Raw genomic sequence first — 18,145 nt, 5'->3', positions numbered from 1 at the left:
CCAGCACAAATATTACTATTCAAAATTACTATTCACAAAACTACTGAACAAACCAACATTAAGCGCGAGAACTCGTTTGAGCATTTTTGACAAAAAATAATTCACTAAAAAGATAATATCATAGAATTATTATGTCTGCATATCCAAAGCCGCAAAAAAATTATATTAGGCCTTATTTTGTAATATCAGGAAGTATAAGACCCGTTGTAAGTGAAACTAAGCTATTTCTGCCCTCTAGTGATGAATGATGATATTACAGCTTCAAAAATAATTCAATGTGTGTGTGTGCGTGCGTCCCAACGACGCAGCACCCTTCACCCACTCGCCTGCCTAATAATATCACCATGTGCATCCCCTACTATTTTAGGCGAGGCATTTTGTGAAAGGCTTCACTCTCTCTCTTTTACAAGTGTATAGCTTCCTCGGCCACAGTCACCAGGCGTGCTGGCCAGAAAGAAAATTTGCTGTAATGTCATATAGTTGGTCAAGCAGGTGACTATGTCCTCAGGTCTGAGATCAGTCAAGGTTTAAAACTATGAGGTCATTGAAAGTTTTGTCCTCCGTGACCCACTAGGACAAGGACAGCACATACAGGACAGGAGCGCAAGGCTTTTGTTTATGCTGGAGCCAGATAGGTAAGAAGAGATTGTGTGTATTGTTCTATGTGTGACAAAATTTTGGGGGAAATTTTCATATGGTTTAGAAAACAAGGTTTTGAGAAGGAAGACAAGTCTGTGGGCAAAGAATCAATTCTATCACAGCATCGCCTTCAAGAAAATATTTAAAAATCTGTTCCTTGACCTAATTTTCTTCTATGGAAATATTTGGGAGTGCCTGCCTACCTACAAGAAAATTAACAACAATCTAAGTATTTTTGTTAGCTGTCTCTTATTTTTTCTCCCACAAATTGTTCCTATTGTCAAGTGACAGTCAACACCTTGGGGGCTCATTTTTCTCTTCTCAAGAACAAATGGTTGGTTGCTGCCACATCTAAGCGCCATCTTCAGTTGCCATAGCAACAAATGCCCCCCTCGAAAATGCTGGTTTCAGTGGGACCCGGAAAAGTTGGTTGAAAATTAGATACCTGTTACATTTATTATTGTCATGGCACACTTTTCAATTATAATGTACATATACTGCGCATTGTTTATAAATATAATGATCATATTTGGGGACTTCATACAGTCACACAGCTTGTGAGTCTTTTATGCTTGAATATGCTTGGGTACATTTTTTACCGCTTTTCAGATTTGACACCTTTGTATTTTAGATTGATAATGGTATCTTATTAGTTTCTTTTGTTGACACAAACCCAAAATAGCAACTGCATTTCTAGCTTGAAACCGTGAAACTCTCCTTTCTCGTTTGTTATTCTTCATGTGATGTCACATGATTCATCCCATGATGTCACTTTCTCATGCAAATTGTGACGTGACAGAATGCTTCCCTTCAAGCTGTAAACACTATAAATTCCCTTCCTTATGTGTTGTATGATGCACAGTTGTGTGCGGTGTGTCTTGATCGAGGAATTTCATCTTCTCCTGTGCTTTATGATTTCAATTTGGTTTTATTTTGTCCCACCAATATATTTGTTCGTATTGTACGTATTGTAATATTTGTTCCTTTATAAGCGATTTGACTCTCAGAGCATACTTTGCACTAAAACTACAAATGATTAGCATGGCAGATGAGCTAAATGTTTGAGAAGAGACATACTGTCAACAGTTTCTTTGGAATTTTGATTTTCAGGATAGGTGAAATGTCAAGGACTTCTTCACAAACGACTCTGCAGACCTACAGAGTCAACGACAAAGACCTCACTGAGATTGAACTCCATTCTGTGGACTCTATCAATGACCTTCATCGGACTCATCCGGATCATAACCACAAAGGTAGATACAGAGAGACACTGTCACACAAAATTCTGTTATTAAGGTTATAAAAAATAAAAACAATAATCAAAGCAAAACAATATATTTTTAGGTGAAGTAAAAATAACTGGAAAAACGTGGTTGCATAAGTGTGCATACCCTTTAACTGTGTGCAGTGATTGGGTTAAGGTGCATCTGATTGACCACAATTAATTTTCCCCTGTTCTGTTACTCTTTTCACGTTTATTTTCACTTTATAGCAGAATCTAGGGAAAAAATGATTCCATCCCTATAAATCACAAAAACCCGGCATTTGAAAATTTTCACCCAAAACATTCCACAAACCGCACACACATATATACATTCACATACACGCTGACACATGCCGGGATGAGCTAGTAAGTGAGTTGATTACAGGAACGAAGCCGCCCCGCCCCGCTTACACACCTTCTGTGAATGGGACGCTGCAAGCACACCACATGAGATGTGTCAGCGCAGGACCAGGATTGCGGGACTCGTTGACTCCAAGCTCGTGGCGAGCCTACGCTATAGCTTGTGTTGTCATCACGCTGCTTCTGCTCACACTTGCACTTATTTTCTACTTCCTGGGTGAGAAAGCATCTTTCTTGTTTGAATAACCAAAGGCAGGCATCTTTTTTTCATATTTTGCTTTTGACATCATTGAATTGTCTCCCCCCCCCATCCCTCTGTCAGTACAACAAGGCAACGCAGTACAGAGGCTGACTGAAGCCTTGAAGGAGAAAGAAGCTGCAGCCACACAACTATCCGTGCTGATCCAAAAACTACAAGCGCTCACACTCAACCTGACAGCCACAAGGGGGCGGACATGAGTGACAATGTGTGTGAGGGAAAGGATTAGAAAAGGACACCCTCTGAATTTTTGACATGCAAACACATCCAGATATTTTATAGATTTGTTTAATCGAGAGCTTTTTTTGCAATAAAAATAAACATAAAATAGATTTTTTTAAATCAGTCAGGTCCACTTTTCTCCCTTTAACAGGTATGTTATTTTGTTAATAGCACATACAATAACATCCTCAAACTGTGGTAAAAATATTGAAACTCATACAGAGGGCCAATACATTGATATATATTTTTGTTATTCAATATATTCATACATAAAAAAAATCCTTCCCACTGGTCATCCTTTTGTTTTGATAGCTTAAGACATTAAGAGCACACGGGATAGAGTTGCTATCCGGACGTCTCAACGTGATACAGTACATGGACATTTCTGAACAAATCACGTGGAATACTCGAAATTGGAGTCACACAAACATTACCGCAGTAATGGCGACTCTGCTGGTGGCTCAGGCAGCTAAAGTCAAATTGGGAACGACGGGAACCTCACGAGCAGCTGCCGTACTTCTGCACTTGGTCCCGGATGACGTCCCGGACCAAAGTGGCGTTTTCCTTCAGCTCGTCAAGCTCCGTCCGCTGCTCTTGCATCCGCTGCTCGTTGCTCTTGAACTTCTTCTCCAGCTCTGCAAAGCCAACACGGCAGTGGACGGTGAACTTTGGAAGTCGTGCTTAATACACTACGTTGAAATAAAATAACTAAGTGAAAAAGTGCCTGTCTATCAATACTGTCGCTGTTGGACGGAACTGTCCAAACTTGGTTGATTTCATGCAAATTTGCTCTGATGCTTTATTTACACAACTGCAGGGAGATGTTTAGAATAAATAAAAGAAGATTGAAAAAACAGTACAGTACATTTACGGATTGGAAGACTCGTCATAGTAAAGGCCAGAACAGCAACTAAGCGGCATAATTTGTTGCTGACTGCTGACTTGTATGCCTCACAGTATTGTACTCACGCTTGAGCTGCTCCATGCTCTTGTTAGCTTTATTAAGAAGATTTTCTGCCTCTTTCTTAAGCTCCTCGACCTTCCGGTTGATGGCGTCCAATCCTTGAGAGCCGCTGCCAAGAGAGTCAACCTTCTCCCGCAGCTCATTGTAGCGTAAATTGGTGTCGTTGAGGCTCTGAAACCAAATTTTGTTTGGACATCAGAATTTCTACTATATTACTAAGCACTTGTGAAACAATATTCCGATAATTGGGTAAGCAAAAGGTAGTTTTGTTTTAATTTGTTTTTTGTCATTCTAAGCCACACCACGGTGTTTAGAATCGAAAACATACAAATGGACTCCTGATGGCCAATCCTACCTCCAGAAGCGAGTCCGCTTGGAGCGTGGCGTTGTCGGCCAAAGCTTTGGCGTCCTTCGCCATGTCCCTGTTGTGCTCAGTTTTGTTTCTCAGTGCTTCGATGTCTGTGGTGAGGTTGTTTAGGCGCATCATGATCTCCATTTGCTTGGCTTCCAATTGTGTTAATCTGTCAACCACCTGCAGGGAAATGCCATACAAATATTTTTAGGATATGAACATCTCACTACGCTGGTGATCCAATGCACTGGACCTCAGAAGTGGCGTTTTTGGTGCCGTTCAGGTTGGTCAAAGTCTCTTTCAGGGCGCTTCTTGCTTTTTCGATGGCCTTTTCAGACAGATCCAAGGCTGTCTTTGTACCATTGGCTGCATCTTTCACTACCTCAGCTCTACTCCTGCAAAATGTCACAAAGGTTTTGCTCCATTAGTTTTTGTGTGTCATTGTTGTTTCAGCAACCACGGGCAGAGCTGGAGGGTGGCCGTGGAGGCACTGCATCCCCCCCAAAAAAACATCCCAAAGGTACCAGACCAAATAGTTGACTGACTATTTACCTCTTGATGTATTTTATTATTATTATTATTATCATTATTATTATTATTATTATTATTATTATTATATTTTATAGAAATGTCTCACTTCTGCAAGTTCTCATACTCTAATAAATAGTGGCTTTGCCATTATATCTCTGGTACGCTCTATAGTGGAGCAAGGGCATATGTATCTTCAATCTTTTTTTTCTTGTACAAAAATGTCTGCCACTCATTAGTGTCCTCCATTAAAGTGAAGTCGTGGCCTTACTTGGCATCTTTAGCTTCTTCCAAAAGCTGCTTGGCTTGACTGATGTGCTGGGAGGTATTGCCGAGGATGGCATCGATGTCGGTCAGGTTAGAAAGGCTGGTGTTGATTTGCATGATTATTGTGTCCACTGTGGTCTTGTTGACTGGCAGCTGAATGGCCAAAACCTGCATGGCCACCTTCTCAATGCTCTCTGGATTTGCTCCATCCTCTAGTTAGTACAAGCAGAGGAACGTACAAGAAGAACCAAAGATGAGCACCTTGCCTTCCTTTAATACTGACAGTCTAATATGGACAATCTAATGACGTCTTGACCAAATCATGTGAAAGCTTCTTTAGTCCAGTCAGATTTGTCTTATCGTTTCAAATCCTTAAAGTCTAGTTTCTGTCAAGAAAAAATACACATTTACAATATTTTCTAAAAATATGAATTCTTCCCTGCACATTTTTTTTTTTTTTTTACAGAAAAGGTGATACTACTTTTAATAAACTACCAAGCACACACACAAGACCAAAAAAGTATTATACATAAATATAATCAACATACCGGTGAGGAAATCTTTTATCTTCTTGATAAGCTCTTTGAGCTCCCTATTTGATTTTTCAAAGTGGTCTTTGTTCTTCTGGGCTCTCGCCAGGGTGTTCATGGCTTGATTCTTCACATCCTGGCTCAAAGACGCGATATCCTGGAGCTGTACAGAGCCGTAAACATGAAAAAAAAGTGGGAGCCGGGGTACGACATGACATTTGTTACCTTCTTGGCCACGTTATGCAGCTCCTCATTAGCAGCTTCCAGATCGGTGGTGACATTCTTGGCGAGACTTAGCGCAGATACGGAAGCGCTTACTGTCCCATTGCATCCGTCCCCTCCACATATACGGCTGCCCTCATCGTCACGGCAACCAGCACCACCGCATGGGTTGTCTTCGCAGCTGCCGTTGATGCTAGCAGTACCGGGGCCCCCACACATCTGTAGGACAATGTTTTCCAAAATAAAATGCATTCATTCATCATCTACGAATAGCAATAAATGAATAATCTTCCTACCTTTTTACTGAGGTGGCGGGTCTTGTGGTCCAGCTCATGGGCTTTCTGCTGCAGTTCCTCCATAGATTGATTCTGGGCTGCCATGGCACGGAGGAACTTTTCTTTATTAGCATTCATCAGATCTTCAGTGTTGGAGCGAGTTTTTTTGGACTGTTCCACTGGACTAAGGGGACCAGACACTGACGTGTTGCATTTGGACTCCGCCTCTGATGATTCCTGATAGTATTTCTTCACTCTTTTGAACTGATCTATCATGACACATGAGAGGTATCAAATTTGTATCAAATGCAAGTTGCGTTGACAAATGACCATTCTGCATAGAAAAATGTGCTTCTGGTCAGTTGGTGTGAATTAGTTACCTTCAAATCCTGAGATGAGGTAGTCATCTATCTGCTGCCGTTTCGCAGCAACCGTGGCGTTAAGGTCCATCAACTGTCCCTCCATGTCGCTCAGCGTCTGTCTCAGTGCATCGTCGTCCTCTGCTGTTGTGTTGAGCTCTCGAACGACACCCATAAGACGCCCGTCGGTCAACGCGATCTCCGCCCTGAAACACGCATACCATTGACCCTGTGAGTAGATTTGAATAAATACCAAGGGTCACCAATCCTGGTCCTCAGGGTCCTGCATGTTTAATATGTGCACACCTAATCCATATGGTATCAATATGGTGGTCAATGGTATAATGGCTTTATTGTTTTATGTTAAATAAGCGGATTACTTTTGTTTTATACTTTGACGTCTCGACCATCTAACCAACTCCAGTCTTTAGTCAAAGTTTTTACATTATGGAGAGAGTACCGTGCTCACCTTAGGTCATCGATGCTTTGTCCAAGCAGTTGGTGGATTTTTTCGCTTTCATTATTGCCAATCAGATCCTTAACCTGCTTCAGCTTCTCCTCCAGCTCTCTGATTCGAGCGTCGCCGATTCCAGGTGTGACACCACTCTTCAGGATCTTTTCAGCAGTGTGCCGGATGTAATCTAGATCACGCTTGAGCTGACACACCACGTCATCCCACAACTGGAAACAGGCGTGACACTGCAAGCACTCGGGGAAAACGCCGGTGAAGCCGCGGGCACATTCGTCGCAGTGTTTCCCGGTTGCGCCCTCCTTGCACTGGCATTCTCCGCTGGTCCGGTCACACTGTGCTACTTCTGAGCCCTGAGGATGGCAGTTACACTCTGAAGTGGGGAACAAGAAAATCAGACCCATTTAGACAAAGCAAGGAAAGGCTAGATTTACAATTCCAATTCTTTCTTGATCGTAATACAGTGAAGCTCCACTATTCATTGGGGAGAGAGACTCATAAATGTCAGGGAATCCAGGCACACTGTAAAAGCAAAATAGACTACACAGGGGTGGGCTATTATTAGCTACATTAGGAGAGTAGGAAAAATATACGTTCAGTTTTCTGTGCACAAAGTGCACTCAAGGACCGCCAATATGACAAGACATCCTAAATGCAAATGAAATGCAAAAACCAACATTAAAGTATGACTTTTTTTTTTGCTTTGGCCTGAACACAAAAACATACTATGCGAGATTTGCAGCAAATCACAGAATATATTCCCCCCCATAAAATCTGTGAATATGAAAATTCACAAATGCCCATAACATTGAATCACAGAGTAACACTAAAAGGCATTTACAATAAACTCAAATTTACCTTGGTCATATTCTCCGTATCAAATTGCCTTCTGTGTGAATATGTTAACAATGAAAGCTGAGTGAAAAATGGATCTCAAGGAGTCCCGCAAGGGTGAGGCTGCAGCATTATTACCAATAAAGTAACATTAAAAAAATAAATAAGGTAGCTATAGCTATACAGTGAAAAACCAAACTGGCCTTACTGATGACTTTTTTGTGTCAACGAATTAGTTACCTTGACACTGTATCCGTGGGTCTCCCCAGTGGAGCTGCTCACACTCTGTGCACTGTTTCCCTCCGAAGCCCGAGTGGCAGTGGCACTGACCACTGAACTGTCAAGGACAAAGACCTGGCTTTCACAACTAAACTTGCATTCAACATTTTCAAGTTTTTTGAGTCATGCATGCTCACCATATTGCATTCAGTTCCCATGGAATTTTGCAGGTTACAGTTACAGGGCTCACAGCCTTGGTCCTGACCGTAGTTCCAGTGGTTAGGAGTGCATTGGTCACAGTTATGGCCGGTGACGTTTGCCTTGCATAAGCAAGCACCTGTCTGACGATCGCAGTCACAGTGTCCGTCGCTGCAAGTCGACTGGACAGTACCAGCAGTCGCGCAGGTACAGCCTAAGAAAAGATATATCACGTTCAAGAGATAGAATCCAGTGACGCTGACTCTCGAAAGTCAAACATCATAAAATTCTGAATTGCTCTTGTGGTGGTGTTGAACTTCTTTGTACACTTTTGTGCCAATGAAATGTGTGAGATGTAGCTTTACCACTCTTAAGACCAAAAGATGATGAAATATGCAGGGCAACTTAAATATATAACCATTTACAAGGCAGTGCATACAAAACCCATTAATAAAGTATTTTCAAAAAACTCACGTCTACAGTCATGGGCCAAAGCAGTGCCATAGTAACCCTGTTGGCATTGGGCACAAGCTGGACCATCTGTGTGGTACAGGCACTTGAGGCATTGACCTGTCCTAGAGTCACATGACTCCGGGTCTTGAGTGTCAATGTTGCCGCTGCACTCGCATGGAAGGCACTGGCCGCCAGTTTGCTCTGGGTTGCCGTAGTAACCGGGGGCGCACCGGTCACACCGAGGCCCTGGGTTGGAAAAGAAGAAATGGGAGATTTTAGCTCGCTTTTTTTTGGCTGATGCATCTGTTGTAGTGTGATATCTCACCAGCATAGCCTTGTCTGCAGTTACACATTATGAGGTTCGAAGAGTGGTCAGCTTGGCAGGAGTGGCCGTTAAAGTGATTCGAACCGGGATTACCCGGGCAAGAGCAGGGGCGACAGTGGTCCCCTGAGCCAAGCAATGCGTTTCCAAAGAATCCATCCTGACACCTGAGCACAACCGGTGCAGCGAGTTATTTACCATCGCCGGGACAACCGCGGCAACATCGGTGATATTTTGCTTACTGTTCGCAATGATGACCGGCTGTGTAGTCTCGGCATTCTTTACACTCGCCGGTTTGGGAATCGCAACTGTCTGCATGGCCGTTACACTGACAGGGCGTGCAGCTCGGGAAGCTCCACTGGCCGGGTTGGCAATCAGAGCACCGGCGGCCAGATGCTCCCTCCCGGCACTGGCACTGGCCGGTAACGGGGTCACACTGGTGGCTCAGAGAACCCTCTGAATGACAGTCGCAAGCTGAAAAAGAAAAATGTAGTAAACATTCTTTACTTGACTGTATATCGTGACTGGAACTGCCATTGGAGAGTCGTGAGTTTCTGAATGCAGCCTATGTTATAAAGCAATCGGCAGCTCATGATTGAATCATTTCCTTTGGAATCTGTGCTGAATGAGGTGGTCCATGTTTGTGACTCACCAGTACAACCATAGACTCCAAAGCCATAGGTTCCTGGAGTACACTGGTCACATTGTCGGCCCATCACGTTGGGCTTACAGCGGCACTGTCCTCCGACCCTATCACATTCACCCGAGAGGGACCCTTGAAGATCACACTGACAGGCTGGATCCCACAGAAGAGAGACAAACCATCATTACGTGAAAAGCAAAGACAAATAATCTTCTTGCTTGAATACTAACGCAGTGCTCCATCATGAACGATAGCCGAAATACTGCAGATGAGCTTGGAGCACACATCGGCCAAGGTGGGCGTTGGCGTGATCATAAAGGAATCCAGACACATGTAGTGAATCATCTCCTCACGTCGTACCTCTCCTTCAATCTCATTGCCTTGGAAACCAGGAAGCTCGGTATAATCAGGGATCAGAACCAACTGTCGGAGTGGAACAAAGAAAGCAAAATATCTATATATCTACGTATTTCTACATCTATATATGTATATATTTATATATGATGGAGGCTGGGGTTGCTGTCTTTCCTCACCGAATCAATAAGAATGAAGGCTGTAAGATGTCTGTGGGTCACTCCGTGGCGCTGGAAGCGGATGGCAACCACATAACGATTATTTGGCTCAAAACAGAACGGCCTTGGCATCTGGATGTATCTGGAAGACAAAGATATGCAGTATGCTGCGCTCCCTGAGCAACTTTCCTTCTTCGGGGAAGTGTGTGGGAAATTTTGCACATTTGTGACCTATCCAACAGCTTATTTGAAAACAACCTCACTTGGCCCATTGGATTGCATGCTCTCTTCACAGACATGAACCTTCTTCCTGTCTCTTTGTGTTTTTGAAGTCACTGTGCTAATTAGTGCTGGCTGTTGGACCAACCACAGCGGACAACAGAAGGAATACTTTGGTTTACTGCAGTGTTTAGATCCAGGCGTAAGCTGGCCTTTTCAGTTCCGTTCAGTTCCAGATGAATAAAGTTTCTCAAAGGCCATTTAGAACTTGGAAACTAGTCAAGTTGGGCTTCTCACTTATATTTTACACCTGTTATATTTATTATTAATCAATATTGCTAAAGTTGAATGTGGATATAGTATTTTCCCCAAACAGTGGCCTCTGCCTTAATAAACCGCTCCAATCATTGTCTACTTTGGTCACATATTCTCTGCCTGTACAATTCTCTATTTTGTCTTCAACAGTTCCCCCTTTTCTTCTCTAAGCTTCATCAAACAAAGCTGTTCCCACCCTGTAATATCACACTGGCTGACTCTTATTGCAAAGCGTTAGCTATGTTTGCCCTGCTTTCAGCGAACAGAACACAGGATACAATGAGGTAAGAGTGTATCTGACTCACACAGTGCTGCAGGCCAGGGCAGGTTTAAATGACAACAATGTCATGATGCAATCGTTTCTGTCATTTGTTCTTAAAGTATACAGTATATCCCAAATGTACAGAATTGCATTGTAGTCATGCTACCAGCTAGATTGATTATCTGTTTGATTTGTTTTTCTATTCAAGATTATTTAAATCATGATAAAGCAGCATTCTAATATATTTTTGACATTTGACATTTTAATTCCAATATTTTTTTAATGTATTTGTATTTGCCACAATTTTAGGCTTAATGATAAAAATTGGAAATACAAGAAGGATCAGAGCCTATTTTGATGCTAACGGAAGTCACCTTCAGCCTTGTCAGTCATACAGTATGTACCTCCTATATTCTATAATAAAACATAGCTCGAAATATCAATATCAAAATCTAAAGAACTGGATTCAAAGTTCCTGTTAAGGTTATAGCAAATAAGCTGTTCATTCAATAAATCACAATTGACTTTCATTAAAAAAAATTGCCTTTGTAGGGGAAAAAGGCTACATGACAAGTGTCTGAATGCAGCTCCTTTTCATGGTCATGAATACGAGGGCAGTAAAAGCAGTCCGGCTGGTAAAACTCCAATTATACCCGAAAAAGGTCCACTAAAGCTACTGAGTGTTTTGATACCTGCTGCGATGTGGCAAAGTGACTGTGTAGAGCTGCTCAGTTGGTAGAAGGTTTCCACAGCGGAGACTGGAAGGCAGGTTCACAGATGTTATACTGACAATGGCCTCCCAGTCCTCTGTGGACTAAACACACATACAGCACACATATATATAAAAGTCTGGGCTTTTAGACAAAAGGAGTTGCTGAGTTTTAAGAGGGAAGTGTGATGCACAAACCTCAGGTTCATAACGAATCATGATGTTGTACTCCATGGCGTAGGGAATGTTGTCAATATGAAACACCAAGCCAGCACTATCTTTGACCCGAGCAAAACCAGGCCCGGTCCAAGTCACTGTGTGACTTAGGGTGAGCTCTCTGTAAACGGTCCTCACATCCGGCTTAGAAAGACAGAAAAATGCCTTCTTGAGAATGTTTCCACGCTTGAGGGTATATTGTCAATGTATTAGTATAATAGATTTTTTTTTCCAATATAGAACTGTAACAAAAGACTACATTGTGGTGGACTTGGATACTGAACACATTAAGAATAGTTTTCTTTTTTTTTTTAATGTTTTCCCCTCTGAAATATATGTTTGATTGCTATGCCAAGGCTATTATACCAACTTCATTCTTGCAATCTGATGTCTAAATAGAGTAGTTATTGGCGCTAAGGGCTCTCTTTCCAAACATAATAATGAATGACAAACACACTGCATTTCTCATCGTTGGGCGTGAACGAAAGATGATATCATACTGTCTGCTGAAGCTGTCGGATCCGCCTCAGTGCTGCGCGGTGTTGCTGCGGGTTGGCGATACGCCGGTGACGCCTGTGTCTTCTCAGCTGGTTGTTGAGGTGCTGAACGCAGTCTGTCTCTGCCTGAGGTCGAACTTTGCCCTAGGAGAGGAGGGGAGAAGTTCAAGTCTGAAAAGGCAACTTAAAATCAAAATGAAAAATTCTAATCAAATTATGGAAGCACTATGTAAAACCTAATACATACCCCTAAGGTCATTCAAGTCTGAATTTGAAGGATACACAAAACCTTAACTACTGTCATGCACAACAGAATAATACCAAAAGCAAGTAAATCCCACCCACGCTCACAATTAGACGACGTTTTGCGCTTGACTCCAAAATAGAACCCTTCTAGTATCGGCCAACAACCAAATGTTTTGAAAACAGGAAGTGCAATCATTCATCAAGGGAATGAGACAGTTCACCACATAAAACTACTAATTATCAGCATTAGTCCACAGTTCTAGGAAGTGATCACAGCTATGCTCTCTCTGTCTCCGTTTGCTCAGAACAGACGATGATTACCGCTAAGCATCCGCCAGAAGATAAGGCCCGTGAGGCACTTCCCCTCATATTTTGTGTCCTGCATGGCTGCCTCTTTGACAATTTGAAGTCAGCACTTGCCTTTTGCCACATTCCTGGAAATGTTGTGAGACTGTGGATGAAAAGGGTCTGTCTGAGCTTGCCCATGGTTGAACTTGGAAGTGGAAAGAGTGGAGTGGGTAAATTGATGAGTAGAGAGGATACAGACTGTCTGGATGGGAGAGCATGGTAGATTACAGGTAGATGGAAAGAGAAGAGGATAGAAGCTTGTAGAATGGGTGACGGCTGATATAATAAATAATAAATAAATCTCTGAAATCAAACTAATTTGACCAAAGGTTTGAGGATAACATGCTCCTTTAAAGTTGCACAAGAACCTTTTACTACCATCGGGCATGAAGCAACTGTCAAGATGAGTGTAGTATCAACGCACAAATCAGATTCACCCATCATCAAAAAACACAGATTGCTAATAGTCTATGTAGTCTATAGAGTCTACCCAAACAACTAAAATACACACAGAAAAAAAACAGCTGTTAATGCCATGTACTGAAAAAAACGTGGGCATTCTAATATGGTCTAAATATGTCACATTAGTGGTGAATAACAAATAAATAAGCAAAATAATTGAAGATGCAATCAAAAGAGTAATTTGCCCAGGCCAAATAATTGACCCCACATTTTCTCACTGCCCAAGCTACGATATTTACGTGCATTTTGGGTGTACATGCACATTGAATTGTAATTGGGCAGTTGGGCCTGTATTGTGAATGAAGCCAAAGACGTCTTCACTGGAGTGAAAACAAATCTTTATCTATTGTAGTCATAACATCATGCAGGACGTTTCCTCTGACCCATACAGTGATGCTATCAAATGTTTGGAGCATTTTAAGACAGTCAGATTTGAATGTCTCAAGAAGGTTGGTGGTCTATAGTACAGTTTGTAGAAGCCCTATAAGTGATCATAGAGACTTGCAATGGGCTTGAGTGAGTGTCAGTGTTAGAAAAAAAAAATTCTCACAGGTAACGTAGCATCAATGGGTGAATGTCCAGTAGCCCCTTCGGCCTCATATTTGTAGAAGTCCAATGGCGCGCAGAAAAAGCCAGGCTCCACCTCAGAGCACTGTCGACCAATCAGATGGCTCCTGCAGTCGCACTGTCCATTCTCCATCATACACCTTCAACAAAAAATAGATAATAATACCAACACACACAATTCAAACATTCTCAATAAATCTTCATTCTTGAGACGTAGACTTTGGATACCTGTTGTTGATGGCTCCACCAAAGTCACAATCACATTGTCTGCAACCAGCCAGGTCATTACTGAGACCCCAGTATTCAGGCTACAAAGATAGACAACAAAAAAACCAGACACTTTTAATGTACATTACAAAATATGAAGAAAAAAGCAAGACATTGAATACAGTTGGATTTTAAAAGTGAATGACAGGTACTAACCAGACACTGGTTGCAGTAGCGACCAGTGACATATCTTTTACAAGAGCAGTCGCCGCTGATCTGATCGCATGGGGCTCCCATCATAATGATGCCACGAGGATCACAGTTGCAAGCTGGTGGCACACATACACACCCAAGAAAAACATGCAGTCATGAAGAGGTTTAATTGAAAAATAAATGTCAAATCACACCAATTCCAATATCTTAGCAGGCAAAAGAAAGTGAGTGGAAAAAATAAGATGTATACGCACGTTGGCAACCCAGAGGGTCGTTTTGGCTGAGTCCAAAATAGCCCTCCTTGCAGTCGTCACAGCGCAAGCCTTTAACGTTGTCTTTGCAGCGGCACTGACCAGTGATCAAGCCCATGTTTGGGTCGGTGTGACTGTCGCACACGCCTCCCTCCATTGAGCCCACCGGATCACAGTCACAGGCTGGTGGTCACCCAAAGAATGGAAAGTAAAAACGCATCCCTTTTAAACACTTTTAAAATACCTTCAAGCTTCAAACTTTGCATCTGAATGTTTTGAAAGAACGCATATCTTGTCCTTAATATATAAATGTAATATTTGACTCACCAACACAAACCTGGGGGTCTCTAATATCTCTATTTGGGTCTTGATAGTAGAAAGGTTTGCACATCTCACAGTTGCGTCCCATGGTGTTGTGCAAACAGACATCACATACTCCTCCACTGATGTTGCCCGTGGCCAAATATACCGCCATGTCAAAGTGACACTGGTTTGAGTGGCCATTGCAATTACACTCTGTAGAATATAGAAAAAAAACACGTTGTTACCTACAGACTCAAAATTGTGACTTTAGGTTCTGCAGCAACCTTACCAAATAATCAGAAATAATTGGTTAAAAAAACAGTAATTGGGGGAAAATGATTTTAATACGCTAACACAAATAAAATTGTACCAGATGACTCGATTAATCGATGGAAGAATTGATACAATAATTGATTCTAAATAATATTTGATAATGACAGCCATAATACAGTTATATTTGATAGATTTAAATCAAAGTGACACGGTAATAAGTTAAAGAACTCAACATTGAGTATGAGTGCAAAAATATCAAATTAATTTTGATATTCTTGAAACAACATCGACATAGCCCAGGTGTCATGGCCTCTACAAATACTACAAAAAGTGTATCTTCCACATATATTTCCTCTGTTAAACAACTTTTTCTTTGTTGTGTGCACCTACCTCTACAGGTATGCGGGTTTTCGGCCTCAGCCGGCCTCCATGGCAGATCGTGGTAGAAATCTTGGCAACGTTCACAGTTGAGCCCCTCTGTGTTGTGTTTGCAAACACACCGACCGTGGATCTGGAAAGATTGAAAAATAGGTGAATTTCAGAAGCAAGTAAAACAATGGCTACGAGCCAAAAGACTACTACCAAGCCAAAACACAGGCCAATCTTAACCACGTCCATCCATCTCAATGGATTTGCAAATTAATGGGAGTGCAGGACATTATTGTTCAACTCAAATCCCGTAGAGGGCAGTAATGCGAATTGAAAAATGAGTGCCAACTGCCACTCAAGCTTTTTTTCAGTGGAGCTCCATCTGCTAGATCTGAAGTGTCAACGCCCCATTTTCAAACTGTCTAACAACATTTTATTTGTTTTGTTTTGTGTAAGCCTGCTGCCTACCAACCTAACAATCACCACAGTGTATCCCACTTTTACAATTCTTATCTATTCATGTACCATAAAAATTGTTAAGCAAAGTCATCAGGTTTGTATAGTGTCAGCTGACATGAAACTGTTAACTGTCTTTTAAATGACACTGAATTGATGACAAAAAACTAAAGAGATGCTATTTTGGGGCCATGTTGAGTTGTTAAACATTGTTACAAACATACAAAATTTTAATCTAGTAAAATGTATCTGAATTCCGCATACAATTAGCTAATTGAAGAACAAAAATAATTTCAATCACACCATGCCGTTGGCTCGGATATCAACCCCTGGCACAGGGGCGCACTCCGAGGCGTGTCCGTAACAGAAGCAGCTCCCTCTGACAACCAGCTCGTAGATAGCGTAGTAATATTTTTGAAGGACGTCAGAACGTCGGTCTAAAAGGTCGTCCCCCAGAGTGTTCAACTTTGTGAAGTTAATGCGCAGGTTGGTGATTCGCAGGAGCTCTAGTCAAGATAAAGATGAAACATTCTTTGATACTATGTTTACCTGCATTTTTACATGTTTAACGTTTTTTGTTAAGCTACCTTGAATGTCCAAGCTGTAGGGGTCTTTCACATGAATGGCAGGATCCAACACTTTATAAATGACCTTGGATGGGAAGAAAAATAGGTCAAGAGAGAATTTGATTCATTTGTGAGTGAAGAAAAACTCCTATTCTAAATAAAGGAAATGATGTTGTAGCTACATATTGTTTATGTACAATAAACGGATTCTGTTAAGTCTGAATTGTAAATGTGCTACATTTAGTTTCTCATCCATTTGCTTTGTCTGATTTTCCTGCATAATGACCACGATGAGATGATACAGTCAGTGCAACATCATACCTCCCCATTGGTGGAGGGCTCAATGTCAGAGTAGCGTTCTTCGCAGATGATGTCGTTAATGTGGTGCAGGCCATTTGAGGAGATACCAGGAAAGGTCCTGGTGCAGTTGGAGGCAAAGTAGCGGTAGGGACGCCATGTTCGACCAAAATCAGCAGAACGCTCAATTATCATCGCTGCGGGACGGAAAGTCTGTCAAAGAAAACAGGAGACATTTTAAATTTCTCTCCACACTTCTGATTTGTCGTCCAGTTCAATTGAGACAGCAATCATGTGTACCTTGAACTTCATAATTAAATGCGTGAAGTGGAATTCGGCTTCCAGGTTAAGTCGAATACTGACAATTTCCTCTCCTGTGGAAGAAATAACTGTTAGGACATCACTGTTGGGCAAACTTTGAAATATTCTCTCAGGCAAGGGCTTACAGGAAGTGCTTTGTACAACATTTGAGAGCATGATTTAAGATACACCCCAAGTGACATCTTTAAAACACACACCATTAGCAGACTGCCACCACGTGTTGTCACCGTTGCTGTCCATGAGGTAAATCACGTTCTCGATGCGGTGGCTGTTTCTGTGTCGGTCCGGGTCATACGGATGCCGGGAGTTACACTCAAAACATTTGTCCGACTCCTGTTGAGGTAGGAAAAATACATTTGCGCTTTTAGTCAATGTTTTTGTCTGCCGTCATCAACAGACATGTACATGAAAGAAAATATTGAGTGTCAGGAAAGATGTACTGTATGGATGGAAGAATACAATTGTGTTCAAATATGTTTGTCCCAGTAGCTTGTGTCCCATTCATTTATTTCCAACAGCAGTATCGGATTGTCCAAGAATGCAGCAGTGTAATTCCGTCTCAATACAAGTATGCATCAATAGAAGAGGAATAGAGAGGCCATGGGAATCACACAACAATGTGGAGTCTGAATAAAGATGTGTGTGGCAAAGGTTCACAACAAATAGAGGTGCTAGGCAGGAGGGTGCAGGTGAATGATGTTGACATGCAAGTGGAAAAGGTTCTCAGCAGTTGGAGACAAAGACTGGGCCTGCAGAGAGCAAGGGGGCATGGTGAGGTAGGTAGGCTGCAAAAGGGTGCCTCTTGGAAGGGGGGCCATGAAGAGGGGAGCTGAGTAGATGAGGCTGGCACAGAGAAGCACTGGAATCCAGACTAGAGGGTCTTAATTAGGTTGCTGTCAGAAATGATTATGACTAGTTAAGATGCTAAAGTTTTGGCCATTTCCTTGCATGAATAATGTGCCTTGTGTCCAACGACGCTTGATTTTGCAGGACATGGTTCAAATGGCAACATTGGGATACCAAGGTAGCAGCATTGTAAAAAGAAAAAAATTGGATGGCATTTTAACCAAGTGTGGATAAAAATCTGATGTTTTGAATACATATAGTATTACATTCTTGTGCCCTGTGACTAGTTCAAATGAAATAAACCGTTGGAC

At 41.9% G+C, this 18,145-nt stretch overlaps 2 protein-coding genes across 4 annotated transcripts in view; one reads left to right on the top strand and one right to left on the bottom strand.

Annotated features, from left to right (window-relative positions):
• The first annotated feature begins 357 nt into the window (after positions 1-357).
• On the top strand, positions 358-2,854 carry si:dkey-20d21.12 (uncharacterized protein LOC556245 homolog). Of its 2 annotated transcripts, XM_049755831.1 has the most exons (5): positions 358-492; positions 575-635; positions 1,750-1,892; positions 2,289-2,480; positions 2,586-2,854. In XM_049755831.1, the coding sequence occupies exons 2-5, from the start codon at positions 619-621 to the stop codon at positions 2,720-2,722; spliced, it is 489 nt and encodes a 162-aa protein (XP_049611788.1). In that variant the 5' UTR covers positions 358-492; positions 575-618; the 3' UTR covers positions 2,723-2,854. The 2 variants fall into 2 exon arrangements, with proteins under 2 accessions (XP_049611788.1, XP_049611787.1); XM_049755830.2 differs by lacking the exon at positions 358-492 and having other exon boundaries at positions 502-635.
• lamb2l (laminin, beta 2-like) overlaps positions 2,795-18,145 on the bottom strand; it is a 27,737-nt gene continuing 12,386 nt past the window's right edge. For both annotated transcript variants that reach the window (XM_049755824.2, XM_049755825.2), the window contains exons 4-35: positions 17,186-17,321; positions 16,968-17,041; positions 16,692-16,880; positions 16,392-16,455; positions 16,108-16,310; positions 15,370-15,490; positions 14,731-14,919; positions 14,407-14,586; positions 14,156-14,268; positions 13,961-14,040; positions 13,716-13,872; positions 12,113-12,253; positions 11,595-11,756; positions 11,380-11,501; positions 9,913-10,033; positions 9,610-9,802; positions 9,389-9,532; positions 8,979-9,210; positions 8,740-8,903; positions 8,436-8,660; positions 7,961-8,175; positions 7,785-7,881; positions 6,711-7,083; positions 6,263-6,447; positions 5,904-6,151; positions 5,611-5,826; positions 5,404-5,548; positions 4,860-5,067; positions 4,314-4,455; positions 4,064-4,240; positions 3,714-3,879; positions 2,795-3,379 (exon numbers count right to left, since the gene is read on the bottom strand). In XM_049755824.2, coding sequence (XP_049611781.1) covers positions 3,243-3,379; positions 3,714-3,879; positions 4,064-4,240; positions 4,314-4,455; positions 4,860-5,067; positions 5,404-5,548; positions 5,611-5,826; positions 5,904-6,151; positions 6,263-6,447; positions 6,711-7,083; positions 7,785-7,881; positions 7,961-8,175; positions 8,436-8,660; positions 8,740-8,903; positions 8,979-9,210; positions 9,389-9,532; positions 9,610-9,802; positions 9,913-10,033; positions 11,380-11,501; positions 11,595-11,756; positions 12,113-12,253; positions 13,716-13,872; positions 13,961-14,040; positions 14,156-14,268; positions 14,407-14,586; positions 14,731-14,919; positions 15,370-15,490; positions 16,108-16,310; positions 16,392-16,455; positions 16,692-16,880; positions 16,968-17,041; positions 17,186-17,321 — 5,319 coding nt within the window. In that variant the 3' untranslated portion in view covers positions 2,795-3,242. The remainder of the gene's footprint in view (positions 3,380-3,713; positions 3,880-4,063; positions 4,241-4,313; positions 4,456-4,859; positions 5,068-5,403; positions 5,549-5,610; positions 5,827-5,903; positions 6,152-6,262; positions 6,448-6,710; positions 7,084-7,784; positions 7,882-7,960; positions 8,176-8,435; positions 8,661-8,739; positions 8,904-8,978; positions 9,211-9,388; positions 9,533-9,609; positions 9,803-9,912; positions 10,034-11,379; positions 11,502-11,594; positions 11,757-12,112; positions 12,254-13,715; positions 13,873-13,960; positions 14,041-14,155; positions 14,269-14,406; positions 14,587-14,730; positions 14,920-15,369; positions 15,491-16,107; positions 16,311-16,391; positions 16,456-16,691; positions 16,881-16,967; positions 17,042-17,185; positions 17,322-18,145) is intronic.

The sequence above is a fragment of the Syngnathus scovelli genome, chromosome 2, assembly GCF_024217435.2.
Source record: "Syngnathus scovelli strain Florida chromosome 2, RoL_Ssco_1.2, whole genome shotgun sequence".
NCBI lineage: Eukaryota > Metazoa > Chordata > Actinopteri > Syngnathiformes > Syngnathidae > Syngnathus > Syngnathus scovelli.
This window is presented reverse-complemented; position numbering and strand designations above follow the sequence as displayed.

Coding starts and splice junctions, on each gene's coding strand:
- si:dkey-20d21.12 (XM_049755831.1), top strand. Junction 1,893..2,288: donor TCCGGATCATAACCACAAAG/GTAGATACAGAG, acceptor AGTTGATTACAG/GAACGAAGCCGCCCCGCCCC. Junction 2,481..2,585: donor ACTTATTTTCTACTTCCTGG/GTGAGAAAGCAT, acceptor TCCCTCTGTCAG/TACAACAAGGCAACGCAGTA.